A 26,939-nucleotide genomic window follows, 5' to 3' on the forward strand; every position below is an offset into this window, starting at 1 on the left:
CCTGCGGGCGGTTTGAAATTAACCGCTGTTTCCTGCCGGGTTCGCGATGTGGCTGTAACCGCCCGGCAGCGAAGGGGAGGAGGCAAGAGAGYAGGGCGGGGAGTGGAGGGAGGGCGGCTTGTCTCTGCCTGAAGCCCAGGTTCCTGCGGCTGCCTCACGGCTGGAGGGTGAAGTAAGAAAGCGGCGGCTTGGCCGAGGCCCGCGGCCAGGCCGAGCCGTGCCCGGCAGCACCCGCGGCCGCCCTCGGGCAGCTCCTGTTTCTGTCCATTGAATCTCGGATGTGGGGAGTGAGGAAAGGAAGGAGCCTGAGGCGATTCCGGGGCCCACGAGCCCCGCAGCACCCGAGGAAGGGGGCAGAGGGGAGAGCGCTGCCGCCCTTCCCTGTTAGGCGTGCTGGTGCTGCAGCAGGCTCGCCCTCAGGTAAGGCTCCTCGGGGCCCGCGCACGAAGAGGGTGAGGGCCGGGGATGGGGGGCGGGGAGGGTGTCACAAACTCGGGCGGGGCGGGGAAGCAGGGTGGGAACCTGGTTCGGCGGGTTGGAGAAGCGGGGAGGACGCGGCGCCTTCAGCCGGGATTCCCTGGTCAGGTAGGTGAGGGGGGAGGGAAACAATAACGGCAGCCGCCTCAGGCTGTGGTGTGCGCCCCCTTGCTCTGTGGCCGGTGTCAGACCTGGCGTGGCTGTAGCAGGGAAAGGCACGTCCGACCGACCCCTTCTGGCGTGCAGTTCCCACACTCCGGGCTCGATCCGTTTCCCCTGATCTGCAGGCCTGCAGGAAGGTGTCGTTTTTACACAAACACACACACCCTTCCCCGCTTTGGGGACTCTCCTTGARATCGAGTGGAAAAGGCGGAATGAGGGGGAGGAAGGTGTCCCAGAATCCCGATTGCTCGTATTTCAGTGCCTTTCTCTTTCACACTTCCTCAAAGCTTATGACTGCATCTTCCGTGTTTCCCATAGCGGTAGGGCGTATTCCCTTAGTAGACAGTTACGGGAGGGTTCAATCAGACTGTCTACTTCTTAGCTGGGCTTTTTTGTTTTCAAATCACAGTTACGCTTTTTTGTTTTTTCTTATTATACTTTGCTGTTATGATTGCGAAGAAAATGTGATGTTATCTGATCTTAAGAGACATCAGTGCCTTCCTGAGTTTGGAAGGAGCCTGAGAACATAAGCTATGGGCTGTGATCTGCCCCATATGTTTAAGGGTTGCCAAGTTGGGTCCTAACATGATACTTTCACCAATAACAAAAATGTATTACAATGAATCTATATAATCTATTCAGTGATTCCCTCATTCTGGAGGTACGTCTGTCTTAGGTTTGAAATGAAGAAGAAGGTATATGATCAGTTTTATTCTTTCAGAGTGATAATTTTAGCTTCCAACAGCTTTGGAGATTCTATTTTTTTTGTAGTTTTCCTGTAAGCTCGGATCAATGCTTGTCTGGCGAGTTCTTAAAATTTTCATTGTATCTTGGTTAGCAATTACTTAAACATATGACCATTGGGGCTCAGAAATAGATATCTTTTTAATACGTTTGCTTTATTAGTTAATTTAATTCCTTAGTGATGATGTAAGAATAGGTGAAAGCTACTCTAGCAATATGGAATCCTGTTTGACATACATGGCATGCTGTACCTGATGTTTGGTTTTGTTACTTGGGCTTAGAAATGTTTACCGTAGAGTGTGAAGTCAGTTTTACCTGAACTGAGCTGTCTCTACCTGAGCACTTGTGAATAGAAGAAAGCTTTGTCAAATGTGCGAGGTGTAATCTTGTTGCCCTTAAATGTCAGATGGGAAAGGAGTTCATTTTCATTATGACTCTTGTTATACAGGTGACTTAGTATTTTAACATATGCATTTCTTAGAAAGCACAGTTTAAAATGGATTCCAAGTCATAGAGCTTTGTGTAGGACATGTTATATTTTTATAGAGAAAACAAAACAGACTTTCATATAATTAGTGTGAAAATTGTAGTATATGTACTTCAAATAGAGTTTGTTTTGTTTTTTTTCTGCAACTGTATAACATGCACATACTTCTAGTATATAATGCCAGCRGAGAATGAGAAAGCAATACAAGAGAGGTTTGATATTTACTGTGATATTGGCTGTATTTGTAAATCCTGGTGTGAAGCAGTGTGGTGATACTTACAGGGCTGTACAGTTCAGTAGTACATGCTAGTGATTAGAGGTGCTTTCTGAAAAAATCAGATTTATTGTCTTGAATATCTGGAAACTAGATAATATGCAAGTGTACACAATGGACAGAGTTTGTCTATGTAATTTTATGTATCCTGCAAAATATGTAAATAATGCTGTCTGCTTTTGAAGATGATAAAGTTTGTTATTATTTTAATTGTATAATCACGTATAGTTAGAGCTGCTAAAAGAGGAGAGGTGAAGGGGCACCTCCCAAAGGGGCCTAGTGGGAACAAGTATTTCTAAGCCTGGTGGCTGCTATCTTAAGTAGAGAGTTAGTCAGCAAGAGTTATGTCAGCTGATGAAGAAGCAGCAGGTGGAAAAAGCACTAAGAGATACCTAGAAGAAATTGCCATGCTTGCTGTTGTAGCTTTTCTTCATTGTACTGAACTGTAGCAATAGTTTAAAAAAAAAAAAATGGGGGGGAGTGTAGGCGTGTTCTAAATAGGAAATTGTTAATGGAAAAATATCTTAAATAGTTGCAACTTGTTACTGAATGTGGGCTGTTACCATGGGGCTCTTTGTTTGTTTAATTCATCAAAAAAACCGGAGCCTCGATATATTAGGAGTATGTTTTTTTAATGAGTAATGAATCTTTCTTTTGCAAAATGACACAAGGATACTCATTTTGAAAAAGCTGACAGTATAAAAATGCTGATTGTGCCATTTTAGAATAAACACACTTCTGGCTTTGTTTTTTATTATGCATTCCCATCATTTTTCCTGGTGCTTATTATTAATGCTGTCATTTCCTCATATTTTTAAATTTGATTTCTTAGTCTGTTTCTGGAACTTCAGCATCTATGGTAGCACTGGTATAGGAAAGTCCAACTCTGAAACCTACATACGCTTCATGTTGTGCCCTGAGATATCCTTTGGTAATTGACCATTATGAGAGCTTTGTAGGTATTTCTCCTTACTGGTGATAATGTTCTGTACCTAACACTTTATCATCTTGTGAAGTGCAGCTCTTGGCAAGTGACTGACAAAGAACTCATAGTTCATGTTCATATCTCTTAGTAAACTAAGTGCCACTGCTTGAAGTAAACCAGTGTGATCTGTGTAATGATGTCTCTGAATTTTGGTAGATTGAGAGGACAGAAGGAGGTCACCAAAGATAGCTTGGTGGGTCTGGAGATGCTTGGTGACTTTGCAGAACTATAGGATACATTGGTACAACTACTCCATTGCATTGGTTTTAGGATATCAGTGCTAGCCAGGCATAGTTGCAGTTTGTAGCTCCATCAGGCAACACTTTTGCTCACTGTATAACAGCTTTTTTATTATCTTAACTGGTGAGCTTTTGTTCCTCTATAGTTCCATAATGTTAAAGAATTAAGGGATTTCGACTTATAAGGAATTGTCCTTCTTTTTTAAAACACTATGAACTCAAAAAGTTTTATTTCTCAGATTTTAAAAGGCAAATAAACTGTGAACGTGCTGCATTATGGGGTAGATTGTACAGTTTTCAGCTTGTAGCAGACTAAGTTTCAGCTATCCAAAGGGTAACTTTTTTCTTTTTTTTTCTTGAAGAGAGCAGCAACTTTGTGCCAACAGACAGAATTTGAGACAAATATTTTTTTTTAATGAAAACATCATTAGTGAATTGGAATAGCTTTATTTCCATTACAGTGGTARTAAGCTCTATAATTTTTCAACTGACAATAATTATATCACTTTCTCAGTCTTTTTTTTCCTCTTTAATGTTAGACTTTTTTTTACTCATATTAGCAGCTCTCTTTTGCACTGAGTCTATTGTGAGTTAAATCTTTCCTGAACAAGGGTATTGAGAATGAAAACACAAAATGAGTTCTCTGAATTATTGTATAAATAACTGCTAATTCCTACCACCAGCACTCCTTTTTATTGGATCTCTGATTAGTTAGTATGTGCAGTTCCATTTCTTTCTCAAGTGTTTTGGGGTCTGTCTTTCAGGTGAAATACTCACTAATTCCAGAGAACATGCCCTTGTATGTTAGTTATTGGGGAAGACTATTATGTTAGTTTTTCATAATTTTTGCTGTTATGAAATCAAAGAATTATCCAGTAATTACAAAAGCTTAGTACTGTGTCTTGTTTGTTAAGATTGATAAATTTATGTATCAAATCTAGATTTTTATATATCCTAATTGTGAATTCAGCTGATAACCTATAACGACCAACTTCCCAGTAGTATTTATCTGTCTCATATTTCAGGGATAGTTACCATATTCCAGCAAAAGGAGCAGTTAGCAGGTTTCTATAGGACCTCTTCTATGGTCTGTCTGATTCACTTGTGGATGTTTAAAGATGTGTGGCAGCTCCAAAATTCAACTTTGCAAGTGGGCAACCAAAGTCATGTAAGAAATTTTTGTGTCATTGTGGATAAAAGGTGCGGCTTCTTCCAAGGATTAAAAGAACTGACTTTTTTAAAGATGCAAGCTGTTGTGTCTGTGGCTTTGGACTCCAAATGCAGAGGCTGCTAGCTCCTCTTCCAGTATTAGGAAGCTATGAGCCTGATTCTAAAAAACAGTGATTATAGAGCAGAGCTGCTGCTTTTTATTGTTGGTCCAAATATACAGAGATAGTCTCTATGCAGGTGAATTTTAACTATTATGCAGTGTTGTTTAAAAAAGAAAAGCAGAATTTCAGTCTGTTTATTTATAGCCAGTTCACACTGTAGTATCTGAATGCCTTGCATGTATGTGATGCCAAGTATACTGGCAGAGACCCAGGCATCAGAACAGGTGGTGCCACTGAAGGTGGTGAGTGATAGAGCCTTAAAGTGTTGCATAGCTTCTGCTTTATATAAGACACATCACAATTTTAGCAATAGAAAGAGAAGCAAAGAGAACCTTTACACCGCAAGTCTAGAGTTAGAAAGTAGTAGGAGAAAGAGTAGACAGCAGTGTTTAACTTAAGGAAGTGATGAGATTTATACATACCTGGAGTGAAGACAAATGAAAGAGGAGAACTTGGGGAACTTCTTCACAGGTTTTTGTTTGTTTGAGCACTTCAGGGATTTTAATTTTGGGAATTAAAAACAATAGAAATCAAGTCAAGCAAAGGTGACTTGTTTTACCCCCTCTTGTGCTATATCTGGCATCATCTAGAGGCACCTAATAACAAGAATGTGCTATTGATAGAATAGAAAAATCTACTGCATCCTGACCATGTATGTTCCTAATAAAACATTCTAATTTTGCAGATTACATGTATAAGCTCCTATTCAGCAGTGCTGCTAGTATCTAAATGGTTGTTTTGCTATTTTTTAGGATTTTCTCTTTTTTAAAAAAACAAGTAAAATAGAAAAGTTGTGCTGTTGTAGCTTAAATCATTCTCTCATAATATATAAATGTCTTTTCATAAAGAATTAAAGGGCTGCTGAAGTTGGTGCGGGAGAATCATAAGGTTTCATATACTTACAGAGGCTTTTCTAGTAGATAAAACTGCWGGAAATTTTAGGATATAAGAGTAAATGGAACGGAAATGATAGTATTTTGAGGCCACCAAACATAAGGGCTCTTTGGGAAGAGAGGAAAAAAGCATGGTGCTTACTTGACACTTACAGTGGTCCTTTGACAGCATGTCACCTCCCTGGTCACCTTTCTTGAAACCTAAATACATTGGGTTTGAAAGTTCAATGCTGCTTCATCAGTTATCTGTAATACAGCATGTAACCCAGCCTACAATAAGAACTAAACATGTAATAGACATGACTCAGGAATTCTGAACTGTAAATGCAGCAGACAATAATGTAATTTCCTTTTATCTTCTGTAGTTTAGATGGACTGTTGTGACAAACTGTTCTTTGTGTGGTTTTGTTTGTTTGGAGGTTCTCAAGTTATTTTTCTGTAAATTCTATGGTTATAGCCTGTATTAAGTTCTTATCTCATGCAGCAAAGTGTTTTTTTTTTTTTTTTTTTTTTTTTTATTTACAAGTTACAGATGTGAAGCACCTCAGGAATATTTCTACATGCATCTGAAATATTTGTCACCTTAAACTGTTCTGAGAAGTAACATCATCATAGCTTTAGCATTAGAATTGTAAGTTCATAATAGAACTGGAGCTCAGTACTACAGAACTGTATAACAAGACATGAAATATTTTGAGGTAAATAGCTCCATAAAAGTTTTGTGGAACAGAACAAATGTGATAAGATCCTTGAAGGAATACTAAAACATCTTACTAAAGATTGCTTGTGTTGAAGTTTAGTTTCAAAGCTGTCAATAGTAATTATAGAGTCACAGAATGGTTTATGTTGGAAAGGACTTCTGGAGGTCACTCTGTCCAACCACTTGCTCAAAGTATGGTCAGTTAGAGCAGGTTATTGAGGGCCTTGCCCAGTCATGTTTTTATTATCTTCAATGCTGGAGGTTTCACAGCCTCTCTGCCCACCTTTTCCAGTGTTTTAACTACTCTCTCTTCTGGCGTGCAGGTTCCCTTTCTTAAACATGCTTCTTGTTGGAGATGTGGGGGTTCCAGATTTTTGTGTACCCATGCTGTTCCCTAGGATCTGCTAGTGCACATGCTGGTGAGAATGCACATTGCAAGCTCACATGCACATGCAAAGTATGCGTTCTCCTTGCTTGTTGCACCCTGCGTTATCTCTCCACCAGCTGAAGTGCAGGCAACTTCCAGCCTCCAGCAGGGAGTCTTCACTCTCTAGCCTAGGCAGAGATTGTGATACTGGCAGGGCAACTTCTGGCAGTATCAAGCCACACTTTTACTGCTGGTGTTTCTACTAAAGGAGCTTTCTCCACTGATGCAGATTTTTGTTCTTTTATACTTCTTTTCAGCTTATTTCTTTGTTGCAGAAATCTTTGTAATTCTCTAGTTACTATTTAGTCTAGCTGATTGCCCCTTTCCTCCTTAAGGTGATTAGTTTGGAGCAAACATAATCTCAGAAAACTTTGCATGTTTCATTCACACGTACTCACATTCTTATCTTCACAGGTGTTGTTATACAGGCTATTTTGCCAAGGGTGGGGGCTTGCAAGGGCTCCACATATTCCCTGCCTTATTGAGCAATGGCTCACAGTTTTATTGGTCTTCCTTTTGCTGCTGATGTCCTTATAGAAGTCTGTCTTGTATTTTGCAGCCTTTGTTTTTGACTCCAGCTGAGTTTTGGCTTTACTAATTCATCCTTGTATGCAAAAGCACTATCTCTGTATTTCTTCAGGTGGTCTGTTGCAGGTTCCTTTTCGTGTGTTTGAGCTGAGTCTGGAGTTTCATTTGCATCTGTGACAAGCAAGTGTGGCAGAAGGCTGGTGTGGATGCCATTCTTGCTTGCCTTACTGTGCAAATTATTTCTGTATAGTTGTGCTACAGTAAGATGCAGAGGAAGACCTTTATGCTCATTAAAAGTATTTACATTTAGTTTTTTTTTTTTAATTTACTATGATTTGTATATAGATCAGGTAATTATTGTTAGTTTGAACATGACTATACTAAAAATAACTATATAACCTGTTACAATCCATTCCCTAAATCAGTCTGGCAGCTAAGAGAGTCTTAACTGAATTGACAAGCCACAGTTTGTTGTCTATTAGAGGTGACATGTTCTTTAAAAGATCTCCACGAATGTAGTTCAAGTCTGTGTTTTATGTGCAGTTACTTGGCAATTTTTACTTATGTGCTAAATACTCGGTTAAGAAATGCAATTTTAAATGTGTAAATTAAAAGAAATTARTTTTGGACTCAGTCATTTGTAGTAGATTTTGAGTTCTAGTATGTGAACTGATTTATTGTAATATTATTTCTTGACTTTGATAATATATAAACCTTCTAAAACCCTTTTATAATGAAGGAGTATTATTTTATACATTGATACAACTTCTGCTTAGTGCTCTACTTGCCTTTTTATTTGAAGCCAGCCAATAACAATTGCTGAAAAGCAATGCAGGTTTTTGGAGAGCTTTCCTGCAAATGTGGGCAGCAGCCTGTAGTTCTCAGCTTGAATTTCAGCCTCGAGACATCAGAACTACTTTCCAGATATAAACATGTAAGTTCATCTTAATACAAAGTATGAGATTGCTTGTTTTTCAGACCAAAAAGATAGACTCCTATTGAATAGACTAATAGTGGCAGTACTTGTCCCAGAAGACTTTAGTTCAGAGCCTCCTTTCACTAAGAGTTCAGTCTCTGCTCTCCTGCTTTCAAGAATCATCCTAACCTCTAGAATAAGAATCAGACTAGAATCTTGTATTTCTTGTTGAAATTGTGCTGCTATTTAATTTCAATTAAAGCCACCCCCTCCCCCCCAAAAAAAAAACTATTTTGTGAAGGAGGCACGAATAAATCAAAGCAAAAGCATGAGGCACAGGAAGATGTTGTAGACGCGCGCTGGCAAGCAAGTCCTGTATATTGGTCCAAAAGCCTTTATTTTTATCTAAAACKCTTCATGGCAAAATGAATAAGCCTATGGAGGAATGGATGGAGGTGCTTGTTCTCCGTCCTCCCTATCAGAAGTCTGTTCATCATTGGGCTATAGGAAATTGGAGGGGCCTTCTCTGGCCCTTTCAAATGCTATATTTTTGTTCCTAACTATTCTTCCACAAACACTGCAAACCCTCGTGTAGAGATTTTACATAATGGAGTGATTGTGCACCTGCAGCATTTAGTATGTTTTGTATTGATCTCAGAACAGCAACTGGAAATAGATGATTATACTATGTAGTAGTGGTATGCGTCCTATGCAGATATGTTAAAAAAGAGGACGGCTAGTTTTAAGTCTTTGTTTTCTTTTCTCACCTCAACAAATAGTATGATTCCCTCTTCTAAGCACATTCAGAACCATAAAACACATGCAGAAGCGGAAGCAAAGAAAAAGACCTCATCCAAGGAAGAGAAGAATATGGGCATGACGTCATGGGGGGGGGGGGGGAAAGACGTGTAGAAGCTAAAACACAAAGAGATCTGTGGTGTTACTTGATGTCTTTGAGTTCCAGAAAGTATCCCATATGTTTTGACTTTGTGATTGGTAGATAAAAATAAATTAAGAAATGTGCTTGCACAAAAAATTCTTCATCAAATTCTTTTCTTTTTGATCAAATCGAAACGAATTCTTGAGTGTCTGCTGGTTGGATCTGGTATGAAAAAAATTCTTGCAACTTTTTCTTTTTTTTCTTTCAGAAGAGGATTGTCAATATAGGTCTGTGCTAGGCCATTTCTATCTGCATAGAAAGAAATCCTTGTTCTAAGAAAGGTATCTTCTCAAGCTCTGTGTAGGACACTTACCTCTTCATGTCAAATAGATCTATTGCCACCAATTTCTGATCTGACATTTGAAAGGACTTGGATGTCTGGAAGTAGGGTTTCTTTTAATGAGTAATGTTTTGCTACCTGTGGCTATATAGGTAAAAACATGTTGCATTTTGGTTTGGTGATGACTTTGATACACTTGCAATTGATGGCAAAGATGTTTGGAAGAAGACTACAGGGTATTTAATGTGTGACCGTGGATATATGATTTTGTGTGTTTCTCTATTTGTTTTCCAAATTAGAAATGTTGTTAGGCAAAAGAATTGTTTGTTTGTCCAGAAATGTCTTTACTCTCATAGGTAGTACATGTACTTCTCATTGGATTTTAAAGCTGAACTAAAATGTATATAAGCTGCTTGCTTGCTTTGAAAAGACTGCCTACTGAATCTTTTTTGTTTTGGAGAGGGATGTGTAATTTTAATTCTTGAAGCATTGTTACCTATAGCTTTTCCAAAGTCTACAAAATTAAACAGATGCTTATTTTTAGGAGCTGAGAAAAGTGACAGGGTACTTGCATGTCTTAAATTAGCAGCAGTTCAGCTGTGCACAACCATACACTTTGAAGCTGTAAGTTCAAAACTGATGGATTTTGTCCAGCAGAATTCTTAAAATGGAAAAACTTAACTGTGCATGTGTGCCTTGTAGAGGGCAAGAGTATTTTATAAAGCTTCCACAAGATTTTGTGTTAGAATTTTCCCAGAAATACAACTGCTGGAGAAATGTGGCATGTAGGTTTCTTGAGTGATATAGAGAAAAAGAATTGTGAAATTTATTACTTTATTTTTTATTTTTATTTCAGATCTGAAAAGTGAGCTTTTTCCTGTCCATTCTTGCAAATACAGAACCTAGAGAACAAAAATGGGGACTCCTGGATCGGGAAGAAAAAGAACTCCAGTGAAAGACAGATTTTCTGCAGAAGATGAAGCTTTAAGTAACATTGCCAGAGAGGTTTGTTAATTTAAATTTGTTTTCAACTTCAAAATGTGGATGAAAGCAAACTTAGTTAACTCAGTATCTAGAAAAAAATAAATTTATTCAGCTGTGTATTAAAAATGTCAAGTGTAATTAATCGGGTATGACAATTGATACAAAATAGGAACATTTTCAACCACTACGGTATTTCAGTAAATGTCATTTCATAATGATACGTGTCTTGTATGATCTAATTTAATTTTGTAGGATCACACTTAAAGCTCAGCAGATATTTCTACCAGTAGCTATATGCTTTAAATAATTGTTAGTTCAAGATGAATGAGAAATCCAATTGCCGTCTTAATCTAAAACTAAAAAAGAACACATTTGTCCCATTGCATTATGTAATGTGTGTAAGATGACCAGTGCTATCTGTTAGTGTTGAATGTATAATAGTCATTATTAAAATGATTAAGTGGTAACAAATATATTCTGTTTCAAATGTTAGAAGTCATAGATCTGTCAGAATAATAGATAAGCTGTACCAGGACTGACTTAGCAGGGTCACCAGCTCAAAAGTAGAGAGCTGGAGATAACTCCACCTTTTTATCAGCTTCTTGTTAGTAACATTTTTGGTTGGTTTTGTCCCACTAGATATAGGAAAGAGACAGCTGGAATTTAGAGTCCTACAGACTTCTATTTGGACTTGAGTTTTTTGGGGGAAAATGTAATTGACTGTTAAACAAAACCTTAGTACTGCTTGTGTAGAAGGGGAGAGAGAAATTTTGAGCTATGTTATTTACAAAGCTGCTCACCATGGTTGACATAAATACAAAAAGTAGATTTTTTTTATACATACATACACACCTGTGTGTGCACACATAAAATTTATATCTGTGTATATATGTTTATATTTATAAAAAAAATAATACATCATAAGACAAAATAGGTGATAGGTCTTTGAAAATACAGCTACTATTTTTAAAAGTAGTTTTTACTGAATGTAAATAAAGGAAATGCTCAGTCAGCAAAAAGTCATTTGCATCTATTTGGTGACTTTATGAAAGGCTATGTTGACACCAAATCAAATGGAATTTCTCACAGCATCAGCTAGCTTTTTTGTGGGGCTTTGGGCCATGTGCTGTCTCTCTCCTCAAGCTGCATCTCTCAGTTTGGTGAAAGAACATTTAAAGGAGGAGAAGGAATCTGTCTTTAAATTTCTTTCAATTGTTCTCTGAGTGGTCCCAGTAAGGTAACATCAACTTGCAACCTGGTCACCTAGAAAAAAAGGTAACTCTAATGAAGAGATGTAATAAGTTTATCTTAGAATTATTGCCCACTGTAGGATTTTTAGTTCTCTTATGCCCCCATCCCACCTCAATTGAAATTGAACATGAGTGCGAATTAAACTAAAAAGAAGGCATTTTTTTTCCCTTGATGCAAATTTAAGCTAATGTGAAGTTTCACAGCTGGAGATGTTATCTCACAGGGATGAACTGAGTAGTATATGTCTATTTCAGGGATAGATATGGTGTGAAGTCTTCTCTCCTTTTCTGTCAAAAACGAACTGGAAAGCGACTCGTTGAAAAGCTTATGTAATGCCGAACAGTGTGCTTGATTATAGTTATCTCCAGTAGATTTAGATTATGCTACTTCATTTAGGGATAGGCATTTCATAGTATTTTTAACATTCTTTCTTGTCTATTAATTTTTAAGACATGTTTGAATTACGTTGTCCTAAATGTTCCTTCTGATTTTTATTTTTTTTAAAATTATTAGAATGATTACTTTTTTCCTTTTCAGTGTTCTGGCATTTTTCTGTATTTTTATGATGAAGTTTCATGGCTTTGTAGGGAGAAGGGAATTCAACATATTTTAAAATAAAATGATTTCTTACCTGTACATGTTCATTATCCAGGTTGTATATACCATCATATGGTCTTTTCTTCTGTGTTCCAATCTACAAGTTTCGGTTTAAGAGCCTTAGTTCTACTTGCTATTCAACTTATAAAAATTGTGTGAAAAGTTATGTCATCTTGAATGTTTTTTATGGCAATACTACTGTTAGATTGTTAACCCCTTAACCTGTGTAGGACAAGCTGGCCTTCTGATCCTGCACTGCATAGCAGCTATTGTCATTGCATTGGTTGCTTTAATTAATAGCCAACTTACTCTAAAGAAAATATTTTTGTTACTTCAAAAGAACAAAATGCTTTTCTTAGCGTATAACAGCAAAAACAGCTAATAAATCTAAGTTGTCTTTAATGTCAGCTGCTTCACAGTGCCATACCCATGCCTTTTCAGTTGAGACTGAGGAAATGTTTCCGCTTTACTGTGCTGGCATACAGCATGCCAGTTCTCAGTGCGTGAATATATAAAATAAGTAAGCCCCCTCAACTTTTGTTAGCACTGAGATTAAGCCTCTACTGTTTTGAGCCCATTAATTCAGCAACGTGACTTGTTTGTCTTTTTATTGTCAAAGGGTATTCTTCCGAAATTACCTTTTTAGCAAATGTTACTTGCAGCAGCTGAATTCAGTCTTGTAATCTGCAAGTCATATGTCTTGGGAGGGAGATGTTCTGCAAAGTTGTTCTAGGCATCAGGAAGTGCTAACCAGAACATACTGAAACAAAAGGTTAGCATCCGAGCATGATCTCAAGGGGGAAAAACGTCATAGAAGTGTTCTGAGATTTAGAGCAGTCATAGAATGGCACTGGGATTTGGAGTTTTTGTCTGTAATGTTGTCGAAGGCTTTTAGTGTATTGTATGAAATGCAGGGATTTACTTTTCTCCAAAAATTCAGATTTCAGAACGAACTAATATTGTTCTTCCTCACCACTCTAATTTCTCAAAATTGAGATTCCTTAATTCTGCGGGATGTATCAAACAGGTGATACCATCTTTTCGATACCAACCCAGCCATCTGCACTCTAGGAAACTTCAAGTGAAGAATTCTTTGGTACTGATTCAGTAAAGCTGATTGTGTAGCTCTACACTGCTTGAACATAATCTGTCTTATTGTTTGAAAATAGTTACTGAAGGACCAGGTCATTGTCATGGAATCAGAAGGACTTGGAAAAACTACTTCTTTCTGGTGGGACAGCTTTAGTTTTTACTCTCTTTCCTCTGTATCAGAGAACTTTTCCTCTGGTAGTTTCTTTTCTCCTCTTTGTAGCCTTCAAGCACTGTTGTGTAGAGAGTCCTTTTGTATCTTTTGCTTGCTGTGGGAGTTGGCTGCAGACATCTGAAACAAAGAACTGTAAACCTTTAAGTCATGCAAACTGTAAGATTTTATTGTTTATATTTTTTTCTAGAAATAAAATTGTTATAGGTGATCAGAGAAAGAGTAGATTCATCAGAAATTAGTACAGAAGAAAGATACAGCTGAGAAGTTTCAAGAAGCATGTTTGGCACATAAGTGATGGTACTGCCTCAGGTCCAGGAGGCAGTTATGAGTGAGGAGGGAAAAGAAGTACAGTAATGAGAATAGCAAATGAAGAAGAAAAGAGCAGCAAAGAGAAATAAAGGAAGGATTATGTTTACTTTATAAGAGATGGTGAAATAAACATCAGACTGCAGTGTGTAGTAGTGTATTAAGAAATAAGATGAACCTTTTGAAAACACTCATTCTTTGCCACGGCCAGGCTTGGGTTTTCAATGCAGTATCCTGATGACGGAAATGGAACATGGTAACTAGACAGAGGCAGCTGACTTGCTCACAACTGCCATCTTGTGGAAGAGATACCCTCCCTTGCTTGAGCCTAATACATACTGGAAAATGCAGGCTTGTAAAAAAACTGCAAATCCCTCGACTGGTTAGGAGTTGTATATAGTGTTACCCAGGATGACAAAGTGATTTTTAAATGTGTTAAATTAAAAAGTATTCATTTTTTTTGTGGGTGAATGATGTATTTTTTTATTAAAGCCTATTTTTTTTGTCCTTATGAAGCTTTTGTCCTGAATCTGAGCTAATTAAGGAACGTACTTCTCTATAGTATGAAAATTAAATACAAGCTACTRTCATTTCCTACTGAAATTCTTTCTTGCAAATAATGAGAAGGAGGAAAAACATCTGTCAGCACTACGCAGTTCTGCTTATTCTTGTTCAGCACTGGGTGGGGGAAAAGCTCCTTCCACATTAATTCTATATACTATTAAAGTCTTTCTAATTTTTTTATGCACATCCTTTAAGATCTTGGTGAAGGACTGTGAAGATGCTATGAAAAAAAAATGCCTCAAAAAGGGAAGATTCCAGCCTCTAATGATATAAAGGCATTCAACCCCTCACCTGATTTTTTTTTTCATTTCTTCTTTCTTTCTTGCTAAAAACATTGTGGATTTAACTGAAGAACTACATACTATCCCTGGAAGCTGCGATAAAATGGTTTGAAAGATTTGCAAAAGATTTTGGCAGAGCACATGTAAAAAATGTAAAAGAAGAAAGAAGAAAAATGCATTAAGCAGAGACAATTTTCTAAATCATTACAAATAGTTAGTAATGTTTTTTTTAGGTGAAAATAAGGAAATTGGCAGACTGTGTCATCTGTAATGGAAAGAGAATGTTCTATTTTTACCCAGATTTTTAATAAGCATATGCAATAAAATAACTTTAGTAGAAATGATTACTGCTTTTAGCTAGCTTAACTGCTTGAAAACAGCCATAATAGGTATATTCTTCTGGAGTAAAATGCTGCTTATGCAGGTGCATTGAAATGCTACTTTTATTTTTGCATATTATAATTTTTAATATCTCTTTTGAAATGAAGAATTACAGAACTTGGCAGCAAATGGGTGCTTTTGTTCTGTTACACAGAGCAGAGCTCGAATCGAAAGAAATGCAGATAGAACATTTGGTTTAAAATCACACTTGTCCTTAGGATAGAAGGTTAAAGATGAGGAATAACGAGTGCGCATTTTTGTACAAAAACCCCAAACTACAGAACAATCCTTGTTTTCTATCCTAATAAAGCTTTGAGTGCTTCTTTGTGCTTCTTTTCTATCTTCTGTTAAAAGGATCTCATCTTCAGTCCATGTTACTTTTTTTCTTGAATGAATTTCACATAAAATCATTCTGTCTCTACCTTATGGCTCCTCTTTGCTCTGCTAAATGTACAACCAAGGGATTTCTTTCCCTTACAACTGTTTGTGAACTTAAGTTTGGAGACCATGTTTCTTGCTTCCAGTATCTAAGAAACCTCTGTTATCTCATTTCTCTGTAGCAGTTGGAAACTCCCCTTAAAAGCTTTTCAAATAAACTTTTCAAACCTTATATATTTTGGACAGTCCAGAGTGTAATTTTTACTTCAGAAAGTAAGAATTTGATATGTGATCTCACTTTTAAACAAGCTGTGCTATAATTAGATGATACTATAGTGGTGTTTTATTATAACTGCATGTCTATTTTAGAGATTGTACATAGGATAATGAGTGCTGAAACTCTGGCATCAAAACTCCAGTTGCCAGTCCATAGATTTCTAGAACTATGGAATTTCTTAAAAGCAACTCTAGAAAACAGCCTTTGTTTTGAGTCTCAAGCTCTTGTGAGCAAGGAATAATGATGTATTTAGAATAATCTTTGATTCAATTGCTAATTCAATTAGGAAAGCATTAGAATGTGACTGACTGTCCTTCTGCTTTTTTATTTTTTTTCCTACGAAATTAGTCTAGATTTTTCTTTCTCTGCCACTTTCATAGTCTGAAATAGCTTTTTGTCTTCAAGCCAATTCTATATGCAGAGCTGCTGCAGCCCTGTATTTCCCTTAACAGATACCTACTGACTTGATTTCAGCATAGTTAAGGATTTTGTCCATGAGAAGTTTGTTAGTGAAGTGAAAGTTTGTTAGTTTATTTCATGACAGTTTCCATGGGCTTTCTTCACTTACACAACAGGGTGAGTAGCAGAATCCAGGAGGAAAGAAGTATCCTTTAAAATAAGTTATCCCTTTTGGTTTTACCTTTGAGTTTCAATTACATGTTTATCAGGATTTTTGTGAATACTCTATGAACAATTTGAGGACTACTCTCTCTAATAATTCAAATGAGAATAAGGAAATAGTCATTGTGGTGGCCTTTCAAATTTCAGTGTGACTCATCTCATGCCCTAAATTGTAGTGAAGAAAAATCTGTGAACTATACTTTTGTCTAACTTGCCAACCTTTTTGCCTTTTTGAAATTTCCTACTTTTCAAATGAATCCAGTTGTTCAGATTAATAATTAACGTGATACTGAATCGTCAAAGATTTTGCTAAAGCTGTTCTCTAAAAGTGGTCTTTTTCTTCAGTTTCAGGTGTAGTCTTTACAATAAAACTTTTCGTACAATTTTTCTGAATTCTATCAAGGATTTAGTGAATTGTTAGAGGTGGAGTTTCCCCTTTACTGTAGGAACATGGTGAATGTGAAAGTTCAGTCTCTGGCTGTAGGAACAGGAATGAATGGTGAAATGGGAATTGATTTTAGCATTAATCAGTAAATGAATGAACTTTCTATCCTTAACTGTACAGTTAAGTCTTGCCAGAGTGTAAAGGTTGTCTGCATGTGTCTGGGGATCTGTAGACAGAGCTGAAAACACATGCATCAGCTGATTGATTCCTTGCTCTTTCTATGCTGCCTGTCTGTGTGAAAGTTTATATGCCACAGAAGCTATGATTACAGACAATTACAGAGTAGGCAGTGAGAAAAGGCTTTCTGCTGCATAGGAATTCCCTTGTTTTTCTTGTATGTTGTCAATGAGCAGAAAGGGCAGTAGCTTTATGCTAATCAGAAAAATGATTGAATAGTGGCAGTCGGTAGTTCTTGTACTGAGTTGGAATTGTACTTCTGAGTATGCAAAATATATAAAACAGTCTCAGTGAGAGTCATTTGAAGTTAAGACAAACTACTTTTAAGTAACAGAGTTGTTATGTCTTTGCATTCTTTCTTGTTATTTGATGGATATTTTTATACATGTAGTTTAATTTAAACTGAGTTAAATACTTACTCCTTTTCCCTGAATCATAGTAAAGATAGTGAGTTATTTCTGATTGTCATATGTGTTTTATGTTTCTAATGTTTTATATAAAACTATGCAGTGAGAATGGCAAAAACGGAGRAAAAAACCCTTAATCCAAAACCCTATGGCTATTCTTATTTTAATAAGTGCTATACAATTAAGTGCTTTGGATATCAGCAGTTTTGAATTTTTGATTGCTGATGTTTCTCAGTTTTTAATTAACACTGGATAGACAAATGAACTTGTTTTGTGGCAAACCTTACTTCAGTGATTTAGTATTTCAAGAATTTAACAGAAATTTTTCATCATTTTGTTATCCAAAAGTGAAACAATTGAGCTTGTATTTTCCTCAGCTTCTAGCGTTGTCAAAAGCAAATCATCTCATGTAATTAACTGATTAAATTTGAAGTAATATTTGCAGTCTGAAAGACAATGTATCTCTTTAGGCTGATGCTGAATAGGAAGGGGAAAAAATATACAGTGTTATTTGTGGGAACTGTGGGTTTTACAAGCAGCTGTGATCTAATGGCTTACTGCCACTGAAAAGGGGGAGATCTCAATACTATGCGTCCTACCCTTTGTGTTTGCTGGATCTGGTGTTCATAAGATCCTTCTGCAATCCAATTCAGTTCACTAATGCAGCAGAAAACTACTTATTTGGGGTTTTTGTTGTTGTTGTTTCCACTTACTCTAGTGAGTTAAATCAGCTCTCAGCAGATCCCAAATGCTGTTGTGTCTGAATAAGTAGTTGAGAGTGTAAGGCCCAGAATGGAAAGGTGTGGAACTCCTCTTTTGATGGTGAGTGATCTAGTCACTCATTGTGGAACTGTAGCCCTATATTTGTCTTTCTCTATTCCATTTTGTCCAGTAATTGGTTTTGTTTTATGATTGCTGTAATTCCACCCTCTAATTGATTGTGGCTTTTTAAAATCATTCCAAATGAGACCAGAGCCTTTTAATGTAACATGAGCAGCAGTGGTTTAAAATCTTTACATTTTGGGTTTTTTTGATTTTTCTTTTAACATCTTTCTTTGTCCCAACATCCTGCAGTTGCTTACATGTCTATTTAATAGTATGCTAATGCACAAGACAACAGATTTCAAGTGCTGGAGTTGTGTTTTAAGTAAGGAGCTGGGAGCATAAGGCCCTGAAGGGAAGGGTGAGGAACTCGGATTAAATCAACAGGATTGGCATGAATGTAAGATTTTTTTAGTCATAGTAATGTTTATTAGCTCTTTTTTATTAACAACTTCTAATACTTTTGACTAGTAATGATATCTGTAAAGACTTAGGTATATTTTCTTTCTGAAGTTTTGTCTGAGAACTCTAATCTCTTGAGTATGTATTATGATGTTAGAATTTTAATTTATTTTTATGAAGAGATTATTAAATTGAATACTCAAACCATTGCACAAAATAAACTTTCTGTATTTTCAATTTGCTTTTAGGCAGAAGCCAGACTTGCAGCCAAACGAGCAGCTCGAGCAGAAGCAAGAGATATACGTATGAGAGAACTGGAGCGACAGCAGAAAGAGGTAAATTATCATGAATTACTAAAATTCTTATATATTGCGTCTTATTTCTGTACTTGCATTGGATTTTGTCTTTCAATGTAATTCAGCTATATGCTGGGCTTTTTCAGCATCAGGCAGCTGTTACCTTCTCTCGCTTCCTCCTGAAGCTCCTCATTCCCCATAGGTTATGCATCTAAAAGGATGACTTGCTTCCTGTTTACCTGTGGTAGTACTTCACAAAATATTAATGTGAACATTCCTTTTTGAATATCATTAATAAAGAATACCATACAATCAGAAGATCTCCTACATGAAATAGGCTGCTAGCACTCTTTCTTTAATATGAGAAATAAAACGTTTTTAATGTGATTTTAAAAATTCTAGCTTTACAGGCAAAATCAGGTGTTTGAATGTTCTAACAAATGCCATAAATTCAACACTAACAAGCAAAATTGGACAAGGATGAATCTAAATATCTACCTTTAAATGTTTAAAGGGCTGAGGTTTGTTCTTACTACTGCATATTTGATTTTAAGTGAACAGAAAAGAACATAGTGGTAATGTCCACAAATGAGGCGTGCACAAATAATGTTACATAGAGAACTGTTTTCAACATCTAATACATGAACCAAAACCAGCTAATTGCTGTTTGGATTTGATTTGCTAGATTCATTTCTAAATTAGCTGATGATCTTTTTCCTACCCTCTCACTCCCCATACACACACTTTTATATGAACAATGACTTACGCAAAAGTGGTTTCTTTGCCTGTTGTTGCTGTGCAAAAGATTCATATAAATATGGATAACTGACAACAATCATGAACATGACTATCTAAAATGTGCACTGCCTAATGTGGAGGTAAAAAAAACTACAAAGATGTAGAGATAATCATTTTTCTTTTTTTTTTTATTTATAACTTTTTTTTGTGATTACTAATACTTAGTAGTTGAGTAATTTGGATATGTGACTTAGCATGTGCAGTTTTCAGTCAGTTTCTGTCATTATGGGTTATACTGGAAATGTTCAGAAAGAATAAGTATCTATTGTTAGGATGTTCATTTAAAACAACTTAGTAGCATTGCAATAATATTTACACATGCCATTGCCTATTACACCACACATCTCCTAAGAAAGTTTGCATTTCCTTTTTGGAGCAAGAAAACTAAAAACTAGGTTTCTGGCAGTTTTTGGTTATATCATGGTCGTTACAATTAACTCACATTTTTGACTTGCCAAAAGAATTGGAAAATACTTATTTATTGTAATTGCATTGAAATTGATGTAAATGCTGATGGCTACTTGCTGTTTTGGTGTGATAATAAGGAATACAATTGATTTAAAAAGGTATTATTTTCTGTGACTCTAATTATTCCAAACCTTCAGTATTCTAAATGTTACAGGTATTCTTCTGTATAAGATTATATGAGAATTAACTCTAGATTATTTCAAATTTTTTACTTAGGAATACCGTCTTGTATGGTGACTAATCTGTATTCAAAATGGTTTGTTTGTTTGTTTTTGTTTTTTACATTTTATAGTTTTCTCAGCGTTCATATGATAGAAAATGGGCTCATATCCAGAAATGGATGGTAGGCTGAAACCACATGTTGTGCATGTTTTTGCCACTTGGAGAACTAACACAGGATTTGGAGAAAGTAAATTATTAATGATTTGTATTGTGCCATTTCAGACTGTTTCTTATCACTGAAAGTAAATAATTCTGTATGGATGTGGATATGCAGGATGTTTTACAGAAGCAAAAAACAAACATTAAAATGAGATGCTTTCCTTGTAATGAAACACTTTCTACCATGTATTGGGTTAGCCATAAATTGTATTTAGAAYAAAACTACTTTAGTTTCATTCTAAGTAGACATTTCTTTTTTAATGATAAATATTTTTATATTAGTTAATTTCTAATTTTTTTACGTTAGCATTGGCAGATTTTCATTTATGTTTGTTTTTCTTTGAGCAAGGTGACAAATACTAATTTTTCACTGGTGATTAAATCACTTCTATGAATTACAAAAATTGTTTTTAATCATTTAAAAACAAAAGACATCTGATCTTCTCCTGCCCCTTTTAAAGAAAATCTAAATGACATGCACAGGCTTACTCTTGCATTCTTTTACTCCTTGCCCCTAGCTTCTAATTAATGATGATAGAATGGCTGTTTATTTAGATTAAATCCTCTAAGTAGGAAGGCGTAGAGGTAGCTACCTTGCAATCTAAGGAAGCTACTGTTCAGTTTGTGTTCATTTGGTCAGACATATGTTTTGAGAGTTTAAAAGGGAAATGTTCGTGGTTCTGCAGAGGGGTTTTTTGTTTGTTTTTAAGAAACTTTTCATTATACAAGTGTTTGAATTGAGATTTAAGACATGCCAAAGCTTAACATAATTTCAAATGGTTCAAACTACGTTACAGTTAATCAGCACTTCTCTTGAGAAATCTTAGAACGGTCATTAGTAATTTTATTTGCAGAAAATTTTGCAGACTTCATACTGTCTTTTTGCCCAGCTGACATTTGTATGCATGGTAGATTTCGTGTCCCTCTTGCAAAATTACTCATAGGCTTTCTGGTAGTGTTTGGTACAGTGCACTTTTGAATGTTTTCTTTGCTGAAGAGCAAGGGTTTCCAAACTGCACAGTACGTATGTTCATGAGCAATCTCACTTCAAAATTAATGCTACCCCACTTGAATGTCAACCCCTTCTTCTGCTCATAAGAGCCTCTTCTGCTACAGGAAGTTTCTGGGCAAATGTGGATTAAAAAAAAAAAATCAGGAAACCTAACCTCTGTTGTAGATAATGCACATATTTCAAATCTAACTTCCTAGAAGTTGGGTTTGATAGTGTTAGCAGTACCTATCTGTTTTCAATATACACTGTAATACTGTATTTATCCTTTGAAAATAATGGGCACTTAATACAGGCTTACTATTTTCTGATTGTATGTCAGGAAGACACTTGTTGGTTACCCTAGGTAAATCAGCCTTTGTAGCAAATTGTGTCAGAATCTGAAGTCCTGCATGATAGGAATACATTATTAGAGTGCTGGGGGAAAGACCGGTGGTTATAGACATAATTAAGAGGAATCCTGAGTAAATAGCAAATACTATGASTCTGTAGGCAACCATTCACAAATTGTCTGCATGCAAGATGTGAAAAATTAGTAACAAATTAGATACTTGCCCATTTCGACTTCAGGCACAAAGCATGTTTAGAATCAGCAGTATACAACGTGTTAGAATGCTATGTAGCATAAATCATTTTAAACCTCAAAATAGGGGGGAGAGATTAAAGTATTACAAAATTGATCTCTGTGGTAAGAGATGGTACAAAGATAGGAAATATTTTTATTGCAGAGTGTTAACCAGATCATTTGAATAGTTGCATATAGTATTAAACAGCTTAATGTATCTAGTGATAATATAGAAAACAACTATGTGACTGTAAGCGGTAAGAAAGCCAGCTATTGGCTTCAGGTTTCACGACCTGAGGCTGAGCTTTTAACTCTGAAAATACACTGCTTACAATCTTTAGAATGTTTGGCATAATGTAAACTATAGTGAGTGAGTTATTTTAGGAAGGATTGCTAGTTACAGAGTCTGTTCTGGCTTTAAAATGGGATAATTGAGAATTAAACTATTCCTTAACATGCTTACATCCTTAACATATTGTAACTAAAAATGAGAGAAGCTTTGACACTTAAAGCGTTTTTCCCCCTAGTTTTAAATCAGTTACTTGTATTTTTGTCTTAATTTTTCTCACAAATTCCCTTGTTTGAAGCAAAATGAACTTTCCTCAATCCTTCAACTAAATAAAGGCTATTAAGGAGTCTCAACTACCCATCTATCCCCAAGGTTCTGAGGTACTATTTTCTGAGCTACTTACAGAACACATAATAGATCAATTTGCTTAAGAAGCTTTGTTTTTAAAATAAGGAACAAATAGGTGAAATATGTATTGGGAAATTGAGGATGAAAGTGTGTACTGAAAGCATCTGTATTTGGGCTAAAATACTTTTTTAAAATATTCACAGTCTAATTTTAATAATTCTATAGTAAATTTTATACTAATCTATTTGTAATTTTCTAAGGCTTTTCATTTTATTTTGTGAAGTTTGTCTTTAACTTCTAACTTTAAAAAAATAGGGKTTTTTTGCACTTAATGCAGTAATCAGAAAAAAAGATTATCTAGCAATCAATTGTATCAAATCAACTTTGTTTCATTTTTTTTCCCTCATGAAGTGTGGTTAAAAAAAAAGATAAAAACACAATTCTTCTGATGTGGATGAGTTCACTTCTTACAGTGTGTTATTCCAAATAGTACATGGCATTGGAAAAACTAACAGCATGTTGCTCACTTTCACTTGCTTTATTTAGTCATTCTATTTTTTTCATGAAATAACTCTACATTTCTTCTCTCTCAGGAAGATTCAGAGAGGGCCAGGTATTCTCACCGGTCCAGTCGACATTCATATTTGGTTTGTGTTCAAAGTGTATATTTTTCCCATTCCATCATGTCCTTTAAAAAATACATTTCGTCTGGATTTCGGGTTAATTTTCCTAGGGAATAGATGATGCTTTAACTTCAAGTATTACCAGTCTTAGGGTCAGATTTTAAATTACATGTAATATTAAAGTTCATCCTGAGATTTTATTTCCCTCGATATTAACAAGGTAATTTATGTATTCAATCTTTGTGTTTGAAAGCAATCTCTGTCATCATGCTTTAATTCTTTGAGTTTGTATTATACAATGCATGAATTATACATATATACATATTGGGCTTTTTTCTTTTATACATGTAAGTATTTTTAGTATGTGCTTGTGGCTGAAAAGAAATGAATACATGTTTGGGAACAGCTTGGAAAAATATGTCATTCAGGCATGGATTATTTGGAATGACTTGTATTTAATAAGTGTCATCTTTTAGTGTTATTCCAGTTTAATATCTTGTGATTTATTTAAAGTTTTTTAAAAAAAAAAAAAAAAAAGTTGAATAATTGTACTTGCTTAGGCTTCAGATATCTTCAGGTAGTGAGAATTAACCACCTTGTCTTGAAATGGTAGTGTATTAAATCTACCATAAGATACCTATAGAAATTGTCAGTTGTGTTATGGTTACAGCTACACATTGAGTCTCATAGTCAGATGTGAAGCTGCTAGTCTAGTTTAGGTAATAATGCTCTAATATGAAAAAACCTCCCTTTCCCAATTTCTGTATCTGTCTTAGAAATTATGCAAAACAGCAAATTTTATTATGTAAAGTAAATACTACTATTTGTAATTCAATCATCCTATGATCAATGACTCTTACTGAAAATGAGTAATACTATTTTGTAACTTGGGTTTTCATTTCAAATTGATGCTAGTGATGATAATCTGCACTGTGCGTCTTTTCTTATACTTTAAGTACTATCATGTTTTTGTAATGTTTGTGAAAGAAGCAGAAAGAAGCAACTTAAGACAAAAAGAATATGATATAATGCAGAGTTTTATTTCTTTGAGAAGACTGTGGGAACATATTCATTAATTGTAAAGCCTTATCTGAATGATGCAAGGTATCCCACACCCTGCTAACAGAAATGCTGTYGTGGCTTTTCTGTATTCTTTTTATGTCATATATGGTTTTATTGCAGAGTAAGAATCATTTTCCTGTTTTCCATAGATTTGTGTGGAAGCAGGCTTTCATTGATACATATACCAAGAAAGAGAGAGATTCTAAAATCAAAGGGATTTTCTGTTTACTTTGGAGAATAGAATAAGCTGTTTCTTTGCATGGCTTTAAGGAAAGCCTTGATTGTATTACTAAGAGGGTTGAGCCATTAAATGTAGTCTTTGATTAGGTAAATTTTGTGTAACATCTTGTAAACTCTATTGTTAAGTAAATGCTCTTGCAATTTTTCATACAGATATTCTCACTAAGTAAATCTTTTCAATTATCAGATGTTGACTACTTTGCAGACAGTAATTGGTTTACAGAAAAATAATGTAGTCTGTGTATTTATAGACTTGTGAACTGGTATTTATTTGCTGAGATGTGCTCTTACCTTGGTTCCCTTAACACATAAATTAAGCCAAGTGAGAGAGTAAGAATTCATCCTTGACTAAAGAATGTGACTTGAACACATAGTTGATAAAACTGGGCTCAATTTTCTGTACTTACTCAAAATTTCTTTACAAGCGGATCAGTTATTTTGTGCCTTTTCAAGTGAAAATTAGCAGTTACCTGTATCTGCCTTTAGAGCACTATTTTACAACATTTTCTGTATTGATGTCATCTTTACAATTTCATTCTTAAGAGTTCCTTGGATGTCGGTGGGTCACACAGGAGCAGAACAAGTGTGTCCAGAAGGAGAGATCTTACGGTGTGTGGCGTAGAACAAGCATGCTTTGATATGCTCACATTATAATGTTCTCTATGTCTACTCACCAAAAGCAGTACTTTGGTGTTTCCTTATTAAAAAAAAAAAAAAAAATCTATTGGACTGTTGCAATGCTTGGTATAATAATGTAGCACTTTCTTCATCACAGCAAATTTGAGGGCTCTCATAAAACTTGTAGCTCGGAGGTAACCTCAAGTTGAAGTTTGAAGGGAATAAGTAGTCCCTCCCATCTGTATCTTCTAGTGTCCCCAAAAAGGAAGTAGAATGAGATGGCAAAGGTTGTTTATCATTGTGTTTGGTACGAAGGTGTTGCTGAAAGTTCTGTCAGGAAACCTTTCTTCCCCAAAGTAGCATATTACTATGCTAGTTGTGTTATGCTATCCCACAGTAAAGGTAAAATTAAAAGAAATTTCACTTTGTTTCAGAAATGTATTTTTTCCCTATATATTCTATAGTATTTCTAATTCCTAATTTAGACAATTTATCAATAAATATTTACGTTAAAAGTATTTGTTAGTAAATTTTTAACTTATATTTTTACCTAACTATAAATCATTAAATGGGGTGATGATAACAGTTATGAGTTTGATCTGGCTTCATTCTCTGAAAGAATGGTTGCTCTGGTTGGTCATCTGTAGTTAATAATTACAGATTTAAAACTTATTTAAAAAAAAAAACTTGGCTAAGTTGGTTAAAAAAGGGGCAGAGCCCTGTGGATCCTGGGTGGAAACACTTTTAGCAACAGAAGAAGGCTTCATAGGTTATAAATTAAATGAATTAATAAATATTATCAGTGTTATTTCATATATGATATTTGCTGTATTGACATAATAAAAATAATATGAACTGTCATGAAAATAGTATGTTATATTAATTAAATCTGGTCTGTATTGGTTTATAAACCAATATAAAATGTACAAACAAGGAATTTCAGATGTTAATCTGATTTTTAGGAGGAAAATTCAGACATGAATAGATGAGAGGTAATTGGTTTTGTTGTAGTCCTCACAAGTAGTTTTCATCTTGAAAAGGACATCAGGTGTAGCTTTAATGTGCTGTTAGTATAGAGTGTAATGTTGATATCATGTTCTCAAACTCTCATTAATCCTTCAATTTCTGTGTTTTGTTTCCTTTTTAAGAAAGCTTAGGATGATACTGAGTAACGCTTTGTAGGATGCATTAGTTGCAGCTAAAATAACTAAGATTTGTCTGTGAAATTTAGAATGAAATCAACAGAACAAGCTTGCTTTAAAAACTTAAGATTTATATGTTGAAAAAATACAAAAGTATAAATTCTGCAAATTTTGTCATTGTTGAATGAGAACAAACATGGAGGTAGTAGCAAAGCTATTATTGCAAAGCTGTTTTCCTGAATACGATCGGGAGCTGTGGAATCTGGTAGGTCGAAAGGAGTGAGGCTGCCACAGCTCCGTGTTCCTAGACTCAGCCAGTAGTAAACGTGAGCGTTCGTTCCCAACAGGCACGCACATAAGCACACATGTACAATATTTATAAGCAAATACACACAACTGGCCACCGATCAGTGTGGACAAACACTCAGCACTCATGCACAGAGCACCAACAGCCTCATCCTGTTCTCTGCTGGCTGGACAGGGTGAAGGCCTGCTAGTGGGAAATACATACATATATGCAAGGTGTACCCCTCCAGCAACTGGCCTTAGCTACTCAGTCT

The 26,939-nt window shown here is 35.6% G+C and overlaps 1 protein-coding gene across 6 annotated transcripts in view; it reads left to right on the forward strand.

Annotated features, from left to right (window-relative positions):
• The first annotated feature begins 6 nt into the window (after positions 1 to 6).
• Positions 7 to 26,939, forward strand: part of LRRFIP2 (LRR binding FLII interacting protein 2) — a 56,940-nt gene continuing 30,007 nt past the window's right edge. For 5 of the 6 annotated variants that reach the window (XM_085304081.1, XM_085304117.1, XM_085304102.1 and 2 more), the window contains exons 1-6: positions 7 to 420; positions 10,240 to 10,388; positions 18,789 to 18,875; positions 20,395 to 20,445; positions 23,288 to 23,341; positions 25,163 to 25,228. In XM_085304081.1, coding sequence (XP_085160207.1) covers positions 10,299 to 10,388; positions 18,789 to 18,875; positions 20,395 to 20,445; positions 23,288 to 23,341; positions 25,163 to 25,228 — 348 coding nt within the window. In that variant the 5' untranslated portion in view covers positions 7 to 420; positions 10,240 to 10,298. The remainder of the gene's footprint in view (positions 421 to 10,239; positions 10,389 to 18,788; positions 18,876 to 20,394; positions 20,446 to 23,287; positions 23,342 to 25,162; positions 25,229 to 26,939) is intronic. The other variant, XM_085304093.1, reaches the window with a different exon arrangement.

The sequence above is a fragment of the Rhea americana genome, unplaced genomic scaffold (assembly GCF_003343005.1).
Source record: "Rhea americana isolate MKP2758 unplaced genomic scaffold, rheAme1 scaffold_100, whole genome shotgun sequence".
Lineage (NCBI taxonomy): Eukaryota > Metazoa > Chordata > Aves > Rheiformes > Rheidae > Rhea > Rhea americana.